This window comes from Bombus impatiens, unplaced genomic scaffold (genome assembly GCF_000188095.3).
Source record: "Bombus impatiens unplaced genomic scaffold, BIMP_2.2 scf_0298, whole genome shotgun sequence".
Classification (NCBI taxonomy): Eukaryota; Metazoa; Arthropoda; class Insecta; order Hymenoptera; family Apidae; genus Bombus; species Bombus impatiens.
The window spans coordinates 204,485-227,419 of NT_176717.1; the positions used below are offsets into that span (position 1 = coordinate 204,485).

General features: G+C 30.1%; 4 protein-coding genes and 2 long non-coding RNA genes across 7 annotated transcripts; 4 read left to right on the forward strand and 2 right to left on the reverse strand.

Moving 5' to 3' along the window:
- Positions 1-141: 141 nt before the first annotated feature.
- On the forward strand, positions 142-7,268 carry LOC100746613 (glycogen phosphorylase). 2 transcript variants are annotated; one of them, XM_012384806.3, is made up of 11 exons: positions 142-810; positions 3,820-3,921; positions 4,005-4,319; positions 4,401-4,512; positions 4,597-4,756; positions 4,870-5,340; positions 5,430-5,544; positions 5,620-5,802; positions 5,894-6,241; positions 6,318-6,647; positions 6,733-7,268. In XM_012384806.3, exons 1-11 carry the CDS (start codon positions 568-570, stop codon positions 6,886-6,888), a joined length of 2,535 nt encoding a protein of 844 aa, XP_012240229.1. In that variant the 5' UTR covers positions 142-567; the 3' UTR covers positions 6,889-7,268. The 2 variants fall into 2 exon arrangements, with proteins under 2 accessions (XP_012240229.1, XP_033176271.1); XM_033320380.1 differs by lacking the exon at positions 142-810 and adding an exon at positions 3,619-3,666.
- Positions 7,269-7,573: 305 nt separating this feature from the next.
- LOC100746732 (galectin-6) lies at positions 7,574-11,362 on the forward strand. Its single transcript, XM_012384816.3, has 7 exons — positions 7,574-7,920; positions 9,670-9,755; positions 9,892-10,096; positions 10,177-10,374; positions 10,454-10,542; positions 10,635-10,829; positions 11,000-11,362. Exons 1-7 carry the CDS (start codon positions 7,831-7,833, stop codon positions 11,148-11,150), a joined length of 1,014 nt encoding a protein of 337 aa, XP_012240239.1. The 5' UTR covers positions 7,574-7,830; the 3' UTR covers positions 11,151-11,362.
- Positions 10,616-12,397, reverse strand: LOC105680676. The gene is made up of 3 exons (XR_001102234.2): positions 12,327-12,397; positions 11,657-11,782; positions 10,616-10,843 (listed from the first exon to the last, which is right to left on the reverse strand). It is a non-coding gene; the product is annotated as an uncharacterized LOC105680676 (long non-coding RNA).
- A 53-nt stretch (positions 12,398-12,450) lies between these two features.
- On the forward strand, positions 12,451-16,094 carry LOC105680197 (N-acetyltransferase ESCO2). Its single transcript, XM_012384807.3, has 6 exons — positions 12,451-12,782; positions 12,994-14,509; positions 14,577-14,799; positions 14,873-15,046; positions 15,130-15,335; positions 15,414-16,094. The coding sequence occupies exons 2-6, from the start codon at positions 13,026-13,028 to the stop codon at positions 15,535-15,537; spliced, it is 2,211 nt and encodes a 736-aa protein (XP_012240230.1). The 5' UTR covers positions 12,451-12,782; positions 12,994-13,025; the 3' UTR covers positions 15,538-16,094.
- A 483-nt stretch (positions 16,095-16,577) lies between these two features.
- Positions 16,578-20,295, reverse strand: LOC100747725 (probable ATP-dependent RNA helicase DDX43). Its single transcript, XM_033320381.1, has 11 exons — positions 20,002-20,295; positions 19,619-19,875; positions 18,773-19,204; positions 18,487-18,705; positions 18,298-18,424; positions 18,037-18,202; positions 17,717-17,959; positions 17,484-17,631; positions 17,159-17,400; positions 16,915-17,077; positions 16,578-16,830 (listed from the first exon to the last, which is right to left on the reverse strand). Exons 2-11 carry the CDS (start codon positions 19,853-19,855, stop codon positions 16,693-16,695), a joined length of 2,115 nt encoding a protein of 704 aa, XP_033176272.1. The 5' UTR covers positions 19,856-19,875; positions 20,002-20,295; the 3' UTR covers positions 16,578-16,692.
- Positions 20,296-21,004: 709 nt separating this feature from the next.
- Positions 21,005-22,142, forward strand: LOC117151572. Its single transcript, XR_004461595.1, has 2 exons — positions 21,005-21,381; positions 21,641-22,142. It is a non-coding gene; the product is annotated as an uncharacterized LOC117151572 (long non-coding RNA).
- Positions 22,143-22,935: the final 793 nt, after the last annotated feature.

Genomic DNA, 22,935 nt, shown 5'->3' on the forward strand with positions numbered 1-22,935 from the left:
GTTAATGATACGCTACTGAATTTTTCAAACCAGTGTCGGAAGATCATCATAGGTGGCAGGAATGCATGCTTAATTTTTCCAAACCTGGTCGGTATTATCATTGCAGATCATGTGATGTAATCCATTGCAATGCGCCTGCGCGACCTTCATACAAGGTGACCGTTTCGAGGATTTGGTCGCATGTCATTCGCCTGTGTGCAGTATACGAGTGCGGATTTGTGTGCTACCGGTATTCTTTCATGTGTCGTGAAAACCGGTCATTGTTCTCGCCAATCTTCCGAATCATCAATAAAAGTATTACGTTTGTAACATATCCTTATCTGTGAGAGTACAACTTCAGAATTTAATTCAACATTTGTATATAACGTTGTGTAGTAACAATAGTAATTAATAGAATAAAGGGAATTTGATTCTTGTAAAAACGGGAGAAAGTTGAATTAAAGCTGTAGTGTTAGGGCACGAAATTGATCTTGTGTAACAAAAATAAACAAATACAAATTATAAGTAAAATAGTATTGCATTTATAAACATTATATTGTAAGGAAAAAGAAAAATAAACAAAGAGAAATGTCAGCATCAGACATGGATCACGAAAAGAGGAAACAAATTTCTGTGCGCGGGATTGTTGATGTGGAGAATGTGGGAAATTTTAAGAAAACATTCAATAGGCATCTTCATTACACTTTGGTGAAAGATCGTAATGTGGCTACGAGTAGAGATTATTTCATGGCCTTGGCACACAGCGTCAAGGACAACTTGGTCTCAAGATGGATACGCACTCAACAATACTATTACGAGAAAGACCCAAAAGTATGCAAGTATACCATTGATCACTTAATTCTTCAAGTTATTAAACTTATTATGTATACTCCATAACCTTCATGCATGAAAATTATGATTATAATAAATTTGATTTCTTGTTTAACGATTGTCGGTAAGTATAATATCTAATATTTATTAAAACATTAATTTATTGCGTATTTTGATAATCGTTTAGATTGTGTGATATATACATGTAGAAATACATACATGTTAAACTTTTATTCCAATAAGCGAAGAGTTTTCTAATACAACTTTTAATATAAGAAAAATTTTAACATAAAGTTAAGTCGACAAACAACTACATTAGCATGTTATCAATACGATTCTTCTATGTTTCCCTTAAATTTAAATTTTTTAACGCAAGAAAAAACAGAATTAAATTGAAAATGGTTCAAAAAATACAATAGATTAATGATGCCTTTAAGTATGCATTTTCTATGACACAGCTACAGCTACAGCTACGGGCATAACCCGTAGTACGATGATCGGGCCAAATATAATATATAATATATAATAGCTTATTTACGTTTTTGGCCCAAAATTCTCGAACGTAAATCGTAGATTAAGGGGTTGATCACATCGGTTAATAATTTCAAAGTAAAAACATATTAAAGATGATTTTAATTAGTTGAAACTGCAATTAGTTTGATAAGTAAACTATTTTGAAGTAAACATTAATATTAAGTAAAATTAAATCAAGATAAACAAATGTAAAACAATAATGTTTTTGTATAGTAGTAAATCGTAGATTAAGGGGTTAATCACATCGGTTAATAATTTCAAAGTAAAAACATATTAAAGATGATTTTGATTAGTTGAAACTGCAATTAGTTTGATAAGTAAACTATTTTGAAGTAAACATTAATATTAAGTAAAATTAGATCACGATAAACAAATGTAAAACAATAATGTTTTTGTCTAATAGAAAATATACACTAATGTTAGGTATTTAAATTCTTAAGCAAAACGAAAGAAACGGTAAAATTTTTATGTATTTAGTAATGAAATAATCCGTTCACTTACGTATGAATACTATTTATACTTACATAAACAGATGCTATATTGAAATGAACCTTCGAAATGTAAGATGCAACACGTTGCAGTGTCTATTTTCAGTTTGACTTATAATCACCTTACCCTGAGGTCTTAAGCCAAACAGTTTTCATTCTTTTCGAAGTGATGTCATGATGGCGATAAGACCGTCGTCAATCTCTGAAAACATTCCAACTATATCGATGGATTAATAATAATTGTTTACAAAGAATTGTTTGTAAGATACATTATCATGTATATTGAACATTGAGCTATAATCAACTATTACTAGTCATACATTTTTCGTTTATATAAGCAAAATAATTATCCAGAGCGCACGCGTAAATTTTATTTAAAAAAATATTATGCATAGTTAGTAAGAATTATTGGCCAACTTTTACGATTAACTTTTACGATCACGAAACATAAATCTGATTAAATATAAATTTTCTTGGAAATATTTCTTTAGGTAATTGCGCCTTCCGTATATTTAGAATAGTTGTATATAAATCAAAGACACGCGTTGAAAATGCGAACATAAAGGAAAAGAGCAGTTGAGAAAGAAAGAGAAAGTATGCAAAGAGAATTAAAGGAAACAAGTAAAAAAACAGGATTACAGAAAAGAGATAATACAAAAGTAGAAAGTGGTGCTCACCCATAAAACTGTAGGAGTAGGTAGACAGGAATAAAATAAGTGTAGGTAGTATCTTTAGGTAAGGGCATTGCTATCGTTCTGCTCACGTTAGTAACCATAATATAAACATTAGAATCTTGTGAAAATTGAGAATAAAAAAGCAAATCAGTATGTTAATAGAGTAATTACAAATTACTATATACATTCTATATTTATGTGTATATGATTAATTTGTAATGTAGTTTGTACATTTGTAACAAAAATAAAAAGAGAATAAGCATAAAATAAGTCGTCACAAGCAGGGTTTCCTTTGTGAGAACGTTAATCATAACAAATTACTGAAATTGGTTGGACAATACAGATCACGTGACACAACTATTAAAAGCCGAGAAGTCACGTTTAACACATTTACTACCGGATAGACTTTTGGATATGGTCCCGTTACATTATGCAAACGTTCTGAAAATGTATACTGTTTCTGTTGTTTAATCTTTTGACAGCTATTGTACAAGGATATATCGATTACGATATTGAGTTGTTGGTTTTAGGCAATAATGACAAGCTTCGTTAAAAAAGGAAAATATTATATAATAATGCTTACATATTGTTGAAATAAAAAGTTGAAAAATTTGTTTCCAAGAAAAGATGCAAAAATAAAAATATTGTAAACTTTTTGCAAAAGTAGTAACACTTTTGAGAAAAGGAAAGCATTATTTTCATTGTTCTGCGTATACGTATAAAAGAAATTAATACATATCTGTTTTCATTAACTTTTCCACTTTTTTATTTCCTATAATTTTTTTGTTTATACAAATAGTACAATTTTTTTTACGAGAAGAAATAATATTAAATTTTATTAGAGGAGTATCTTCAGCCATCTCGGCTATAAATAAACGACCGTCGAACACGTGGAGGAACTAAACGAAATTTCGGAGTAATCGTCGAACGTAATAAAGATCAATTTTAACTGAGCGTTATCTTTCGCATGCTCTCTCGTTTCAGACTGTCGTCTCGATTTATTTTTATTAGTTAGGCCATTCGCTGCGTAACACGAGATGTACACTACGATTTCATAACGGAAGCACAGAAGACACAATAATACTGAATTTTATTTTTCTCCTTTACATCATAGAATCATAAGCTCAATGTTTCCTACGGTTCAATGTTCGTACGGAAATGTACAGTATACTTGTAAATAATGATATTTTTCCTTTTATCTTTAAAAAATAATCTTTTATCGTTGAAAATACATAAATAGACAATTGGTACCTTCTGAAATGTTCTAATTTATTTCCCGTATTATGTAACATATTTTTATTCTACTGTTTTAGAGAGTTTACTATCTTTCCCTGGAATACTACATGGGAAGGACTCTTCAAAACACCATGATTAACTTAGGCATCCAAGGTGCTTGTGACGAAGCTATGTATCAGGTTTGTTTCAAATAAAATTTCTAAAATCATCTACCGATAATAAAAATCGTAAAAAAAGAAATTAAGAAAGGATTGTATTATAGATGGGCTTGGATATTGAAGAGCTCGAAGAACTTGAAGAAGATGCAGGTTTAGGAAATGGAGGTTTAGGAAGACTAGCTGCTTGCTTCTTGGATAGTATGGCTACCCTTGGCCTGGCTGCTTATGGTTACGGTATTCGATATGAATATGGTATATTTGCGCAGAAAATAAAAAATGGAGAACAGGTGGAGGAACCAGATGATTGGTTACGTTATGGAAATCCGTGGGAGAAGGCTAGGCCAGAATTCATGCTCCCTGTAAACTTCTATGGACAGGTGATTGATACTCCTGAAGGAAAGAAATGGATTAATACTCAAGTTAGTATACATAAAATAAATCTGTACAGTTAATAAGTTAAAGTTATTGATAAAGGATTTACATACCTTGCTTTTGATCAGGTCGTATTTGCGATGCCATATGATAATCCGGTTCCTGGATACAAAAACAACTTTGTTAATACTCTTAGATTATGGTCTGCTAAGTCGCCAATAGAATTTAATTTGAAATTTTGTAAGCAAGTTTTTATTACCTATATCATTTTATATATCATCAATCAAAATAGATTATCGTAGAAGATCATCGTTTTTCTTTCAGTCAACGACGGTGATTATATCCAAGCTGTATTTGACCGCACCTTGGCGGAGAACATCACTAGGGTGTTATATCCTAACGACAATTTCTTCGAGGGTAAAGAATTGCGATTGAAGCAAGAATACTTCATGGTAGCGGCTACTCTTCAAGATATCATACGAAGGTTGCTACATATTTATTTTGTTCACAAAGTTTCAAGATCTAAATGCGTTGACAAATTATGCGTTGACATAATATTTCGTCGACAAATTACATTCTTACAATATATATTTCTAGGTATAAAGCCAGCAAATTTGGTTCAAAGGAACACCATAGAACAGATTTTGACTTATTCCCCGACAAAGTGGCCATTCAGTTGAACGATACTCATCCTTCTTTGGCTATTCCTGAACTTATGAGAATTCTTATCGACGTCGAAGGGCTTCCTTGGGAAAAAGCTTGGGACATAACAAAGAGAACATGCGCTTATACTAATCACACGGTTCTTCCAGAAGCTTTAGAGAGATGGCCCACAAGCCTGTTAGAAAGCATTCTTCCTAGACATTTACAAATCATTTATCATATTAATTTCCTCCATTTGCAAGAAGTTTCCGCTAAATATCCGGGAGACATGGATCGTCTTCGTCGTATGTCTTTGATCGAGGAGGAAGGTGAAAAGAGAGTTAACATGGCTCATCTTTCGATTGTGGGTAGTCACGCTATCAACGGTGTCGCAGCAATTCATTCGGAAATTTTGAAAAGTGGCGTGTGGGTGTTTTTAGAACTTAAAATTTGTATTAATAATAACTTGTGTAATAAATGATAGTTTTATAGTTTCGATTTACTCAATATTTTAGGTTCAAAGACTTCTATGAATTGACGCCTGAGAAATTCCAGAATAAAACTAATGGTATTACACCACGAAGATGGCTCCTTTTGTGCAATCCAAATCTCTCAGATATAATCGAAGAAGTAAGTGTTATTAAAAAATTACTCATAAATTACGATCTTCGTTTTGATATAAAATTATTGTTCACTATCTTGTAGAAAATTGGCAGCGACTGGGCGGTACATTTAGAACAGCTCGCTCAGCTGAAACAATGGGCCAAGGATCCAGTTTTCCAGCGCAGCATTACGAAAGTGAAACAAGAAAATAAATTGAGATTAGCGCAAATGCTTGAGAAAGATTATGGAGTTAAAATAAATCCTGCTTCTATCTTTGATATTCAGGTAACTGTATTAAGTTGACGTAATTAAGTTTATATGCAAATAAATTATTTAATTTCTATATAATTATTTAATATGCGGTACCATAATATAGGTGAAGCGAATACATGAATACAAGAGGCAACTATTAAATTGTTTACACGTAATCACATTATACAACAGAATAAAAAAAAATCCAACCGCGCCATTCGTTCCTCGAACGGTGATGATTGGAGGAAAAGCTGCTCCCGGTTATCATTTAGCCAAAAAGATTATAAAGCTAATTTGCAGTGTAGGAAACGTTGTAAACAACGATCCTATTGTTGGAGATAAATTGAAATTTATTTTCTTAGAGAATTATCGAGTTACGTTAGCGGAGAAAATAATTCCAGCAGCAGATTTGAGTGAACAAATTTCTACTGCAGGTACTGAAGCTTCGGGTACCGGAAATATGAAGTTCATGGTAAGTATACTTTAATATGCAATTTATATATGCGATTTATAACAATAAGTGAATATTCTGTTTTAAATTACTTTAGTTAAATGGAGCCTTGACAATTGGCACATTAGACGGTGCTAACGTAGAGATGGCTGAAGAAATGGGTACAGATAATATATTCATTTTCGGTATGACTGTTGATGAAGTCGAAGAGTTGAAGAAAAGGGGATACAATGCTTATGATTATTACAATAGAATCCCAGAACTAAAACAGTGTGTTGATCAGATCCAGGGTGGCTTCTTCAGCCCCAATAATCCAGACGAATTTAAAGATATTACCAATGTTTTATTAAACTGGGACAGATTTTATTTGTTTGCTGATTATGAGAGCTATATAAAGATGCAAGATCATGTCAGTAAAGTTTACCAGGTAAGTTCATACCGGAATCTTTTTCAGGATAATTTTTATATATTTTTTTAATTATTGTTTTATATATTTCCATTTTGTGTTTTAGGATGAAAGTAAGTGGGTAGAGATGGCGATCAATAATATAGCTTCTTCGGGAAAATTTTCATCGGATAGAACGATTGCCGAATATGCTCGTGAAATTTGGGGCGTTGAACCATCTTGGCAACGACTTCCTGCACCTCATGAGCCGCGGGACATTTAAATTATAACTTTCCTAGATATTTTACGATGTTACTTCTTGCATACGTTATTAACATTTTTTAATCCGTTTTCTTTTTAACAAATGGATAAAATTCTTCCACGAACGAGCGTGAGCAGTATCACTATTTATTACGTAAATTACGTTTTATTTGAAAACGTGTGTAATATCTGAAATTTCTTAAAAAATGTTATTAGCTACTAATCATTGATCAACCATAACAAAGATATAAAAAAGAAATTTATCATGTCTTATATTCTAGAACACAAAATATTTTATGATATGTCTCTTGAACAAACACAACAGATACAATCTAGTCGACAAAAAAGATAATAGTGGCATCAGAAATGATTTTATTCATATTTTTCTACTTGTAAATAAAATACCTGCAACAAAGATAAAAGATAATAATGAATCTATCAACTGTTAAATAATTAAAAATTTTTAAGACAAGATGATAAGAAAAATATACATTATTTATTTAAAATTTTGATTCCTTTGTGATGTGATCTTATTATTAACATTTAATTATATGTTTACAACATGCGAAAATTTACTAGTAATTACCGTTTTCTAATATTTTAAAATGCTCATTGTCAAGTTTTGAGAGAATTACTATATTTGAAAAGAGAAAGAAAAATAATTCTTCTCTATATATTTAACTCAATAAAGCATGTGTTATAAAAATATTTGGGCCCACTTTTTATATCAAAACAATTGTTACATTACACTCTAAGAGAGTAAATAAATATTAAAGAAATTTAAATTTTTGTATTGAAATCGATGAAGTATAAAGTGTTTTTTTAAATATGTGCCTTCAATCGAATCAAATATATTTGTAAATGCATCAGAAGTAAATAGAAGAAAGATATCGCGTGCACGAAAACGCAGCTTGAAATATGGCAATGTTCCAATAAATCATTTTTCGAACTTATTAAAGAGAGCATGTCTGTACATCAAACTGAAATTTTCGTGCAAACAAAAGAAAACGCTCTTCGTGAATTTTCGTTTGTCGATGAAGAAACAGTGCCGTTAGTGAGTATCGATCGGTAATAAAAGAATTGAGTCATAGATAACATAAATGTAGATTTTCCAATTTAAAATGTAGTTGCAAATATCTAACCTATTCTACATATTATATGTATTTACATTATTTAGTACCTTAAGTATGTGAACTTGATTATTACATTGATAACTAAATCTTCAGTCGAGTTAAATTTGCATTGCTTTAAGTAATATAATTAACTAATTATTCGATTAATATGTCAATGATCTTTATCAGTTTGATTTACTAGGTTAGAGGTATATAAATACATCGTAATCATAATGAACACATATATATACGATAGTATAATGATATAACATTGTATATACATAATTCTGATACATATGACTTGACTACGGACATTTATGCATTTGTGACAAGTATAAATATACAAATATATACAAAAATATACATATGCATGAATGTAAAAATATATAAAACATCAAGACTAAAGTATATGTCACAATATGCAGAGAATAAAACTGTTTTATTTAAGTTTCAATTCTTTATCTATATCTGCAATAATATGAATTCGCACAAATATCTGCAGTCTAATCATAATCTACTCTCTCTTTGGCAATTATATTTAGCACTAAAGAATTATAAGACGAGATTTTCAACCGAAAAATTCTATAAAATTGATCAATAACTGATGAATGTATACATAATATTATTAGTACTGCATATTTATAGTATGGTTAGTCTTGAATAATAATAAACTACATATATATACAGTACATACATATGTATGTATAGTACATATACACAAGTTTGAATCAAACGTCTACGTAAATTTTTACTCAATATTTTCTGTCTTAGCTTTTAATTCAAAGGCTAGTTTTGTTTCAGGAAAAATACATTTAAAAGTTATGCTGTAAATTTACAATGAATTGCATTTATACTAAAATCATGAAACGAAAATATCTTCAGAGTAGGTATTAAGAAATTTCAAAAAAGCGTTTCTTTAATCTTATCTTTTTTCTTGTTTAGATTCAAGTAGTTGTGAATGATTATCTTGTACTAAGAAAAGGAAGATGAAAACTTGCACATGTAATAAAATGATTCTCATGGCGACTAATGTCGAAGATTCGTATTCGGATTCCGAATAGTTTATATGTATTGTGCTTATGTATAGTTTCTCAACATTCATCCCATCCTATTCCTTTTTAAATTTTCCGCTTGTATCTTTATTTTCAAACTACATGTCCTTAATAAACGAAGATTATTTTATTAACTACGATATTTTATCTTGGAATATCCAGCATATATAACGTTCTAGTATGAAATCAAATGATACCGAAGAACTAAGTTACGTTCTCTCCATATTTCCTATTTTTATTATAACCTTTTAATAAAGTTTAAAACGATTTGTGAATATATAACATTTTTGTCTTGTTTATACTACAGAACATTCTAACAAAGACTAGTAAAGAATTGAAACGTTCTATATAATAACTTAATAAGTTATATAATATAAGTTATATAAGTTATATAGAAGTTATTATATAGTTAAACTTATCAAATTTAAAGCGCAAAGGTATTTCGAAATACAAAACATATTCGTGTCATATTTTGATAATTATACATAAGCGTAGATTAATTTAATTTGCATTAAAAGTTTGTCTTATATACAAGATATCTCGAAAATATAATTTATAGTAATAAAGTATTAATATAAATACTTTTTTGTGTAATATATATTTCTTTAACTATAAATATATGCACGCACTCTATTCCAGAATGCTTCAAAACCAGTTCCATTGCAACCTTTGAAACCAACATCAGCTGTAGTGGTTACAGGCTATGTTCCTCCCAATGCTTTGAGGTGATATCTTATCGTAAGAAAAATCTCATAACCAAAATTTTTTTAATTTTAAAAGTCATTAAAATAAACAGGAAAATTACAATCATGAAGCTGTAAAATCACAATTGTAATATTCGTTAAAACACAATTGCCACAGATTTTCAGTGAACTTATTATGCAAAACTACCGGAAATATCGCATTACATTTCAACGCACGATTAGACAGGGGTTATGTGGTTCGAAATTCGAAATTTAGGGGATGTTGGGAAGAAGAGGAAACCTGTTCTCCTGCAGGGCATACCGCTTTCCGCCGGAACTCCTATGTTCATATTTTGATATTTTGTACTGCCAATGAATATCAAGTGAGAAATGAGAGTTATTTAACATAACTATCAATTTTATAGTACTTATATTTATTCGAAATTAATTTTCCTTTTACTAGATTGCTGTCAATGCAGAACATTTTTGCGCATTTGCGTATAGAACGCCTCTTGAAGATGTAATGTATCTTGAAATAAATGGATCATTGGAAGACACTCGGTTTAGGCAGTTTGAATTGTTCGTTTATCCTGATCCAAAGTTATGCAGGCCAAGTAACGTTTTAAGTTTAAAAATTGATCGACCACTGGTCGAATTTCTTGTAAGTCTTTTTTAAATTACTAACTTGTGTTTTTTTTACTAGTTGAAATATCAATTATTATTAAATATTCTGTATGTAGGATATTCCAATTACGGTAGATATAGAAAATGAATTTAAAACCGGTACTAGGCTTTTCATTGCTGGAAGACTGAAACTTCTGCCTCATTCGTGAGTGTTGATGATCTTTCGAGAAATAAATAAATTTGCAAAGAAGAGGAAAGAAAGAATAAAGAATAATTTGTTTCTATATTTGCTAACAGATTTTATGTAAATTTACAAAAGGGAAAAGCAGTTTATCCACATCCGACAATTGCGTTGCATTTAAATCCACGTTTTTTATATGGCAGTAGCGCACCCTATGTCGTTATGAACTGTTGGTCAAATGGATCTTGGGGACGCGAAGAAAGGCACTCAGGTCATCTATCCTGGATGCCTGGTCGTGATTTTCTTCTAACGTAGGTTTTTCCATCTTTAAAAAATACAAAATACGATATGCATGAAACTTTAACTAACTAGGTCAAGTCTAATTGAAGATATTGTTATAAATAATTACTAATTACTTTTTGAAAATTCGAGTAACTTGTTGACTTTCTGACTGCAATTTTTTATGATTTTCCTTTTATAGAATTCGGTGCGAAATCGAAGCATATACAATATGGTTAGGCGAAAAAATGATTGGTGAATTCAAACATAGATTACAACCAACTATCATCGATACTCTTAAAATATCCGGAGACATCGTACTTCATGATCTAGCCATGATTTATTCAAATTAAGCTCTATTACTTGTTATTCATTTTAATAAAATGGCATTTACCTTTTAACTTACCCTTCTCATATAAAACTAAATATCATTTGTCCTGCATTTCACAAAGGCATAAAAATGTTCTCATTTTTAAGTAATGTAACATCAATGACTTATTGTTGGTAATATTTATGTAATGAAAGAAATAATATTGATAATAAAAATTTATCATTAATGCATTAATATTCTTAATATCTTCAGTTGCATAAATATATAATTTAAAATAATATAATAATAAAATTTTATTTATTCTTTATCTGAGAAGTAGATCTCTAGAGCATAAAATTATTTAAAATTATTTAAATACCTGCACATCAAAAGTATCTTATAAAGCAACGTTCTTTTTATTAGTTTTTTATTTTTTATTGCTTTGTTACTGAATTAAAATATATCAAATACTCATTAACTGAAATTATTGTAATTCAGGAACTTTTAATTTTAATTTCAATTTTAATTATAATTTTAATTTTTTATTACCTATTTCTTCATGATATATTTGACACCTTTATTATTATCAAGGAAATGAGAGTGCTCATGTTTATGTTTTCGGTTGTTTCTAGACCAGTGCTGCCCATAGCGGATAAATGCTGAAGGTATTCCACGCTAGCATGTACAAAAACCTATTTAGTTCCATCACAAACGACAAAAAGAGAAATTAATTGTTTATTATATTTGTCCTTACTGAAGAAGAGAAAATCTTTCAAACGATAAAGAATCAGTCGAATGACCCAATAATTCTAATATACTCTCTATTTACGATAACTTTTTAGATTTAACATTAAATTTATTTTTCTCTCGATAATGTTTTTGTTATAATAAAATATAAATTTCATTTTAACAGTAATTTCAACAGTTGATAGGCTGCAAATAATATTTTTATATCATTTCTATATTAATAAATCGAAATTCAGGTTTCATTATAACAAGAACATTATCGCAAAGAAAGTAGATTTGTGTATAAAAGATATATTAAAATTATTGCGTCATTCCACTGATCCACCATCGTTCGAAAGGAAAGATCTTTTTGCTTCTCAAAAAGATTATAATAAACAATTAATTTCTCTTTCTGAAACAACTAAGTTTAATTATTGTGTAATTTTATTATTTTGAAATATTTGATGATTTTAAAATATAATATTATTTATACTTGTCTATTTCGGATAGAAGTTCGGATAGGCTCTTGTAAATAGGTTCTTGTATATGCTATCATGGAACATCTTCAACATTTAGCTACGTGGTGCAGCACCTATACTGTGAGACAAATAGAACAATGCACGTGGCATTTTGATTTCCTCTCTGTTATCATATATTCTCATCGGACATATTTTTTGACTGGAGCGTCTATATAGTTTAGGAAGAGTGAATGAGTGTGGTGACATGGTACAAAAACGGAAACTTTACAGCAGTTTCAGATTTTCGGTTGTTATGTGAATGGATTAGTTTTAAAGCAGATATTAATATTATTTAAGGTTATTACACAAATATATAGGTATGTTAATAGACGTGTAATATAATATGTTTTGAGATATTTGGAAAATTAATAAAACGAGAAGAGATAAAAATATTTTTAACAACATATGATTTATTCTTCGTGCTGATTGAGATTAGTTTATTTATTTATTATACTTTCCAGAATTTGTTTTCCTCTAGCTTTTATTGATATTAATTAAAATATAAATATAAATGGAAAGATTCATTGTTATATTATTATCATAACCGGTTTGAAAAAATCATGTTCTTTTATAAAAAGTTGTATTAGTAAACAATGTTTCTATTTTTTCATGATTTTTATATAATTCTTGTCTCTCTTTCAGCTTTTGAAGTATTTATTAAAAGCTGTTGAAACATGTCTGTATATCTACCAAAAGAATCATTATACACCCCACGTAGAGTGCAAAAATGTTTATTTGGATCAGATGAAAGTTCAAAGAAAAAGAAGATCTGTAGAATTCAAAGAGATTTAAACTATTCAAACAGTTCATCTGGAGAAGAGTCAGATTTGGGGCCTATGAATGTTATGGAGCATTCTCCACAAAAGGGAATATTACTAGATTCACCAAAATTTCTGTCTAACTCTCCATTCAACAATTCTAATAAGCAGACATCAAATCAGACAATACTCGATACATCAGAAAGACAATTTGGCATAGAGCTGCAGAATAGTATAATAGAAACACCACATAAGTCTAGAAGTCCAAAAAACAAATTAATAACATCATTAAATTTAAATAGTAAAATATCCTTACCAAGAGTTCATAGGCGTAAATCGCTTAATATTCTTGGTATCATTGAAAATTCACCTGAGAAAAAAAAAAATAATTTAAAGAGACATGCATTTGAAGAATTAGAAAATACAGTTACAAAATTGCTAAAAACTGATGAAAATTATTTAATACCAAAAGCTAGAGCAGCTTTATTTCAAGATAGAGATTATAAATCAAAACTGAAGAATGTAACACTCAGTACTAGAAATTTTTATAGTAATTCTGAGACCAAACGTGACTATAAAATCATCTCTGAATTAGCAGAACAAAAACGACGAGTGAGTTTTATAAAACATGCATCCAACTATAAAAGATCTATGAAAAAACATACAATAGGAGGAATTAACGCTGGTGTGTCACATGGTATTAAGAAACCAAAACTGAAAACACATTTAGATATAAAACATAATAATAGTACAGGGATGATTAATGTACAATATACGAATATACAAGAACATTTTTCAAAAAAAGAAGAGCAAAGAACAGAATTATTAAGCTCATCTCCAGAAGAAAGAATTTTATCACCAGAAATTGATCTTAATAAACGCTTTTTCAAAATTAAAAGGTCGTCAAAGAGAAATTCTTCAGCTATAGTAACTATAAATAATAATGTAAAATTAAAGATTCAGTCAGATGGTAAAATGGCACTAAATCAAAAGAGTAGTAAACAGGCTTATAGACAACCGAAACATGTAGATACTTCTTTTGATGCAACTGATTTGTCAGTAGATGAACCAGAATTGGAAACTGCCATAGAGAAAGAAAAAGTAAGTAATATATTAAAAATTTTGGAGAACGATTGGGCTAATGATGATTATGATACTATGGAAGTACTAATTAATGAGAGGCATGAGCATATTTCACCATTAAAGCCAGTAGCAGTATTGAATGACGTTACTATGTCACCAGCAAGTGAACTTAGTACTATGACTTCAACTATGAATATTAAGGACATTAGTACACCAACAGTTCACAAAAATATTTCTTTGGACAATAATGAAGTTACATCAGAAGAGAAATATTATCCATTATTTAATAAAACTTACTCGCTCAATAAAATTTTGAGGTAAGTAAAATATTTAAAATACGGATTAATTTCTGAATCACCTTTCATAATATTATGGATCTTTTAGTGGAAATAATAAAAAATCCACATTTAATGCAAAAGAAACTACAAATTGGCAATTGTCTATGAAACTAAATGGCGATGACAATCAATATCAATTGGATGCAGGGCAAAAAAATTTTGGAGCAACACAATGTACTGAATGCGGTATTGTATATCAAATTGGGGATCCAGAAGATGAAAATGCTCATTTAAATTATCATAATAATAAAAAAAGTTTAAAATTTTCCGTACGTATAAATTACATGCATGTAGTTTGTGTAAATAATGTATTTGACATTCCACCTAAGAAATTATTTTTAGGGTTGGAAAACAGAACGTGTAATTATGGAGGATCCATTTACATTAAGTCGAGTAATCTTGGTAGAATCAAGTGATCCAAAAATATGTTGGAAGAAAGTAAAAGAAGTTTTAGAATATGTTGACAGAGATTTAGGATTAGCTTGCACAAAATTACCGGATTACGAGGAGAAAAAAGTAATGTCGAAAAATATATCAGAAAGCAATTTCCTTGCACTATAAATTTGATTTCGTTCTGATATTCTTTATTTATTCTTTAGGTGTATTTATACATTAGGGACAAAGCTATTATAGGAGTATTAGTCGCGGAACATATAACGACTGCACATCGCATGATCCCTGAATTACTAGAATTGGACTGCTGTACAGCAGAAAGTAGCCCTGCAAAATGTGGTATCAATGTTGTATGGACGGATTTAAATCATCGTAGACAGGGGATAGCCACAAAATTGATCGATATATTACGGTAAATATTTTTATTTTTATAAATAATTTCGAAAATATTTGCATAATTAATCAATATATTTAATATAAACTATTTCAGAGCTCATTTTTATTTTGGTTATGTAATGCCTATAGATGACATAGCGTTTTCAATTCCAACTCCGAGTGGAAAAATATTTGCTGAAAAATATACCAAAACACGGAATTTCAAAGTGTATAGTTAAATGTTATTTTTGATAAAAAAAAAAGTCTATCAAAATTTATGGTAATAGTACTATTTATCATTCATCTGTTACTAAGTCTATGTACAAACAATAATATTGTCACACAACTTATTATACTGATAGGTATTTACAGAGAACTTGTTTATTTTTTTATTATTTTAATTATTCTTCGTTCAGTAAATGAATAATTGCAAAATTTCTGTCACTTTTGTTTTTAAATCTTTCTGTTAACAAAATTGCTTTTTATGTTAATTATTTCTGAACGAAGTTTTTAAATATTTTGATATTGCTATTCTAGAATTGCTACTAGTGTGTTTGAATTGATTACCACTCTGTTACTGTGAAAATTCAAATATGCATGTATATGCAAATATTAAATGATAATTCTTTTATTCAAATCGTAATATTTGTGGACCAAGTATACAAATTTTTAAATATTTTAATATTGCTATTCTAGAATTGCCATTAGTGTGCTTGAATTGATTACTACTCTGTTACTGTGAAAATTAAAATATGCATGTATGTGCAAATAAATATTAGGTAATAATTCTTTTATTCAAATACGTAATTTTCTGTGTAACATGACAAACAGAAAAATAAGTTCATAAATTTTTATGTTTTACATCTAACCTCTATAATAACTTTATTAAAGTAACAGTTCTTACTTCCAGTACCACTTCCACGTTTGTAAAAAGAAAAGAATAAAAAATAACATATCAATATTTCATACATATAACATTATTGTCATATATAATATAATAATAATCTTGTATGTAATTTATATTTTTATTTAGTTTATATCCAAAATATAAACAATTAATACACTTCTGCAAAATAGCCGCATGTTATAAAAGTGTCCTTAATTTCGAAATAATTATCGATTTAATACATTTACATTCAATAAAAAAAATTTATATCATTCTGTATTCGTTTTTGTTAAATATATATACTTATTATTATATTAATACACTTCTTCAACACGATAACGCATGTTATAAAAGTGTCCTTAAATTACCTTGAAATAATAATTATCGATTTAATACATTTACATTAAAAAAAATGCATATATTTCTGTTTTTCTTACATACATATACTTAATAAGTATAACTTAACCTGAGTGAGTAGGAACTGTATAAATGCAGGTAGCTTTTCAGACTAAAACCATCTTCTCCAACCTCCTCCTCCTCCTCCTCCTCCTCCTCTTCTGTTTCCGCCGGAGCGTCTTTCAGTAGCTCGCTTCTCCTTCCATGCTTCATATCTATCGGCCATGTGGTATAATTCTTCAGGTACTATCTGCAAAGACAAAGATTTACATATGTAAATTTATATACATATAATCAAATTTTCATATAAACATATAAATATACTAAAATATACTTGATTGGCCTCTTCTAAAATATTAATTAGTTCCTTCGCATGAGACCAGTCGCTGCGGGTCATGTAAGTAATACTCTCACCGGTACGACCAGCGCGGCCGGTACGTCCAACACGATGAACATATTCTTCTATATCCCGTGGAAAATCAAAATTTAAAACATGCCTAAAAATAATGTTTTTTTAAAAGGTTTCTTCTAAAATTTAAGTTTGGATCAGATTCTAAATAATATAAAATCAGACGTACGTAATATCTTCAATATCGATTCCTCTACTGGCGACATCTGTCGCCAATAATATTCTAGCCTCTCCAGTTTTTAATTCCTCTAATGCTTGTTCTCTATCAGCTTGTTCTCTTCCGCCATGTATACTTGAACAATTAACAGACATCAAAGCTAAATCACTCGCTACATCATCTACCTTAGCTTTCTTTGCAAAAAATATTATTACTTTATCATTTGGTGCCATGTCGCGAAGGAATTGATGCATCTATTGAAAAAAAAAAAAAATGATAATATATGTGTTTTAGTATAAGATTCAATAAGATTCAAAGAATTTTTCATTATATTAACCATATCAGTCTTATCATTTTCATCAATAATATAAATCTTCTGCAGCACTGTATGTACAGCAACTAAGTCCAACGATCCAACATATACCTGGATTGGATTTTTCATATACGATTTCGCCAAACGTCTGACACTCATCGGCCATGTGGCGCTAAAATGTAAAAGCGCTCTATTGTTATTTGTTATCACATAGAAAATATTTAAAAAATTGTTTATTAATAATAAATTTGATATACCTCGTCATAACAGTTTGTCTATCTGGCCTTACGTCTATTAAAGCTTTTCTAATTTGTGGTTCAAATCCCATATCAAGCATACGATCAGCTTCATCTAAGACGAGGTATGAAACGGAAGAAACGTTTAAAACCTCTGTGCGTACAAGATCGTTTAGTCTACCAGGTGTAGCAATAACTATTTCTACACCTTCTGTTACCACAGTAACTTGTTTTTTACGACATCCGCCTCCATATATACATACCCTTTAATAATAAATTATTTATCAATATATCCTTGTACATGCACGTTTCAAAATGAAAATATAATAAATTTTACTTACGCCTTTATGCCATGATAGGAATATTTGTTTACTTCTTTCTCAATTTGCAAGGCTAGCTCTCTGGTAGGTGCTAGAACAAGGACAGTTGGTCCTTTCCGCTCTGGTCTCGGTGTTATCTGGCCTTCGATATGGATCAAAGCAGGCAGTAGAAATGCCAAAGTTTTCCCTAAATATCAATAAAATAATTTCCTCTATACTCTTTTTCTTTCTTCTACTCTTTTCTTTATTCTACTCATTAGACAAAACTACATTACAATATACCTGTCCCTGTTTGTGCAATGCCAATAAGGTCTCTGCCACTAAGAAGAATAGGCCATGCTTGACACTGTATTGGGCTTGGTTGAGCAAATTTTTGTTTTCTAATTTCTTCAAGTATTTCAGGGTAATCCTATAACATTTATATTGTAGTCTATATTTTTCATAAATATTTATTCAAATATTTTTACTTACTTGAAAGGCCTGTTCAAATGTTTCGATAGGGTTGGGTATACTTAATACTTCAGAAGTATCTTCTTCATCATCAAGCACAATGTGCACTTCTATATTATTGTTTGCCTTTCGAAAAGCATCTACTTGCTCTGATGTCAAATTAGCAATTATTGGATCCTCTTTGTAAAAATTTTTAACAATAGGAGTACACTTTGCCCACTTTTGTCTGTGATATTCATCCTAATCAGAAAAAGATGATGCATATACAAAGAAATTAAATTTACTTTATAATTTCATAGAAACTTACATGATCCCTGCTTATTTGTTGCCAATCAAGATCAAGAAATCTTTCATCCTCTTTCTCTTGTTTATTTTCCTCTTGCTCATTTTTCTTTTGCTCGTTTTCCCTTTGCTCATTTTCCTTTTGCTCATTTTCCTTTTGCTCATTTTCCTTTTGCTCAGAATCCCTTTGCACATATTTCCTTTGCACATATTCCCTTTGCACATATTCCCTTTGCACATATTCCCTTTGCACATATCCCCTTTGCACATATTCCCTTTGCCCATGTTCCCTTTGATCATTTTCTCTTTGTCCATTTTCTAATATTCGTACTGGCTGTGTTGTTCTAACATTCATATCTCTTAATGACTCTTCTATCAAGCATATTGCTTGTTGTTGTGCTTCTTTAGTTCCAATAATGGTTACAGCTGTTGTATCATTTGTACTTGATCTTTCAACCTATTGACATTGAATTAAACTTTATTCCTTAGAAACTGTACATGTCAAAAAAATTACAATGTAGCTTGCAAAATAAAAATGTTGTTCATAAAGTATCACTATGTCAAACAATAATATGTATTTTGATGAAGTATTACTGATATATACATATATATCAAAATACATATTACTATAATTATTATAAATACATATTATATATATATATTTATTAATATTTATATATATATTTATTAATATATATAATATATATATTATTTTCAATATTGAAGACAAAAAATATATTTTAAAAAATTCACATAAAAAATTATTTAAGTGATATCTTTTATAAGACTATATTTTGAGCTTTAAAATTATTTAAAATTTATATATTATATGAAACTAGAGAAAATCAAATAATATATAATAAATGCTTACGTGAATTCTCGTATTTGTTCTGTCTTGTAAATCTCTAATATTACTTCCACTTCTGCCAATAAGTCTTCCAACTTTTCCGGTACCGATTTGAATTACAGATTGGTCATATCGTACATTGTAATTATTGCGAGGGAAATTTGGATACCGCTCTCCTCTTCTAAAGGTATTATGTTGATAATTATTCGGTCGTTCATTGTATCTTGCGTTGGGTCTGCTACAGTACGGCTGTGAGTTCATTATTAAGATATTCTTCCTATCTACAAGTGTAAACAATCCTTAGAATTGTATGAATTATTTTTCGCGTATTCACTTTAATTATAGTCAAATAAATTCAGTATATTATGAAAAATTAAAATATATTTAAAGTATAATGTTTTTCATACCTTAAATGTTTGTAATTAATTTCCAACTTAACTTCACTAAACTACTTTCTACCCCAAATGTTGTAACTTTAGGAAGCTCTTCCCAACTAAACGGAAACAAACTGAGGAACGGATGCCTTATGAACCATAGTAGAGGGGCAGTGATCTGCTCATGCCCATTGTTCTAGTTGTTCCACAGTACAGGTACTGCACCATGCGGCCAAGTGCTGAAGTTGTATATGCTAGCATATACGAGAACCTACTTACCCCCTTAGAATTTACTCCTACCACAAATGAGGTACACTCGCTGTGATTCCAGGTTACAAGAGTCTATTTCAAGTTAAGAGAGTCAAGAAAGATTCATAAACACAATATGAACACAACATAGCCGAATTTTATAACAATATCGTGTTTGGTCTCATTTTAATCGAGGAAGTCTTACCAATATGTTAATGGAATTTTTATTAACAAAAAGTCAAAGATAAAGAAATTACATTATTGTATTGATATTGTCTCACCGATACGAAGGCAATATAAATCTTAAAAGAGAAACCATTACCGCGTCACATTACTCGCATCACTGATTCAATTGTAACCACCCCTATTTTTCGGATGATTGAATAATAATCAAAAAACAAAAAAACTGTTTTTGAAATGTTGAAACACGTAAATAAAATCATTAAATTTTGGATTTCTGTCAAATATTAGCAACTAAATACATGTACTTTTTCATCATTATGATATTAAGTGTTTAATGTTAATTATGTTTTCATTGTTTATTCTCTTTTTATTATTCGTCATTCGAATAAATTTTGGTTGCTAATTGGAATAAGTTTATAAACTGAAACAATACAAGCAGAAACAATAACGTGGCGATAAGCTGATGGTGCCATGGACTAGGATTACGGAAAGGGAAAGGTTTTGCCGGGTCTTTGTAAAGTGCTAGTGTAAATTGCTTGCTAATTCGAGCCAAATGGGCTTTCCCCAAATGGGTTTTATTGGGAACGGTTTTTGTAGCTACAAGTACAGGTATAAATGTAGGTAACGATATTTGTATAGAACCATTTTTCACGTGACTGGGCCGGCTTAGCCTGCCAATAAAAACAGTTACATATAAATACATTTTTTTTTTATTTAGTTGTTTACATTCACAATTTGTCCGATTTGGACATTTGGTAGAATTGATATAAATACATTGAAGCAAATGTCCTTGGGTCGGTATAACTTGCTAAGGATATCAGAGGTCATACGACATCGTAGGCAAACAGACCCTAACATTTAGAAATTGCGATGTCTAGTGTATTCGGGTATTCTTTGTAGAATTATTAAGCGAGTGAATGGAATAGACTATCCTGCGCATATTCTACCATCCTGGTTAAACGTGGCTTTTCAAATAAATCGGTATGCATTTATAATAATATCTAAATTATATTCCCTTGAATTCGCTTACATATTTGCCCAGTATTTTTTATTTCATTCAGTTGGGAAACGTATTATACTCGTAATTCTGTTGATACAGAATAAGTTTGAGCAAATGCACAAATTGAACTCAATCTCTTCGATTTCAATGGTAATTTTTTTTAATATGTGACGATTCCAAATAACATATTCTTATATATATAACGAATGCGGAAAACTGTATTAATTGCAAGAATTTCAGGACACAAGTTTTGCGCATGAGAATACTAACTACTTCCTGTGGAAAGCAATCAAAAAAACAGACAACACACGGACTAGAAGCAACGAAGAACGAGCTGAAAAATTTTCCAGCCACCTTTATGACACATTTACTTCATATAATATTAACAACACTAACTCCAAGTGTCATACAGACGTTGACGCAGGAAATACTAGCATCTCAACTAACAAGCACTACACCATACCTAGTACAACAGCACAAAAAATTAGAATCATAATCAAGCACCAGGAATCGACCTAATCAATGGTAAAATCTTAAAAAACCTTCCCCTAAAAGCAATACGATTAATGACAATAACGTTCAATGCAATTTTAAGAATTCAATACTTTCCTACAAAATACTTTCCTATGAAAGCCTCTTACAAACAATCAAAAAACATTTCCCGGAACATATTTTCCACTTATTCAAATCATACCTAAGCAATGGAACCTTGGTAATAAAAATAAAGGACGGTTACTCTGAAGTTAAAGACCTCAAGGAAGGGGTGCCGCAAGGAAGCGTCTTAGGACCAATGTTATATATACTATACACGGCCAACATGCCAACAACTATCAACAGCCAAATTCTGATATTCGAGGACGTTTACCGAATGTCCAAATTAAATAATTAAAAAAAAAGAATAAAAACATTACTACAGATTTACCGAATGTCCAGTTGGATAAATTGTAAAGTACAAATTAAATAATAAAAAAAAAATATTACTACAAGAGCATATCACAAAAATAGAAAAATGGCTGCAAGGTAAACAAATCAAAGCAAACCGCAGTAAATGCAGCCATATTATATTTATACTACGAAAATGGAAACCACTTTTCACAAAACGGGTAGCCATCCACATGTTATTTAGTAATGAACGAAGAAAAATTTACCAAATGTCCATCTGGACAAATCGTAAAGCTCAAACTAAAAATAAAAAAAAAACAAGTTTTGCAATTATACAGATGTAGAAACGACTCTATTTCTGAAAATTGAGATCTTAAACATGCCGAACTTAGAAAATGATATTGAGGATGAAAGAGATAGAGGGACCGAGGGAGTTGAAAGACAAAACTTTCGGAAACATATGTCGGAGATGGAAAGACACCGGACCTTCCCCTGGAACTCCGGGAAAATCCGTAAAATCGTAATTAAAGTTTACAGTTGTAATTAAACAATTTGCTGTCATTCTGCCCAATTGTACTTGTTTGCGATTTGTGATAATAAACTTGGGCTCAAGGCGACCATCAGTCGCCGAACGTAGCCGCGGTCAACGGGAC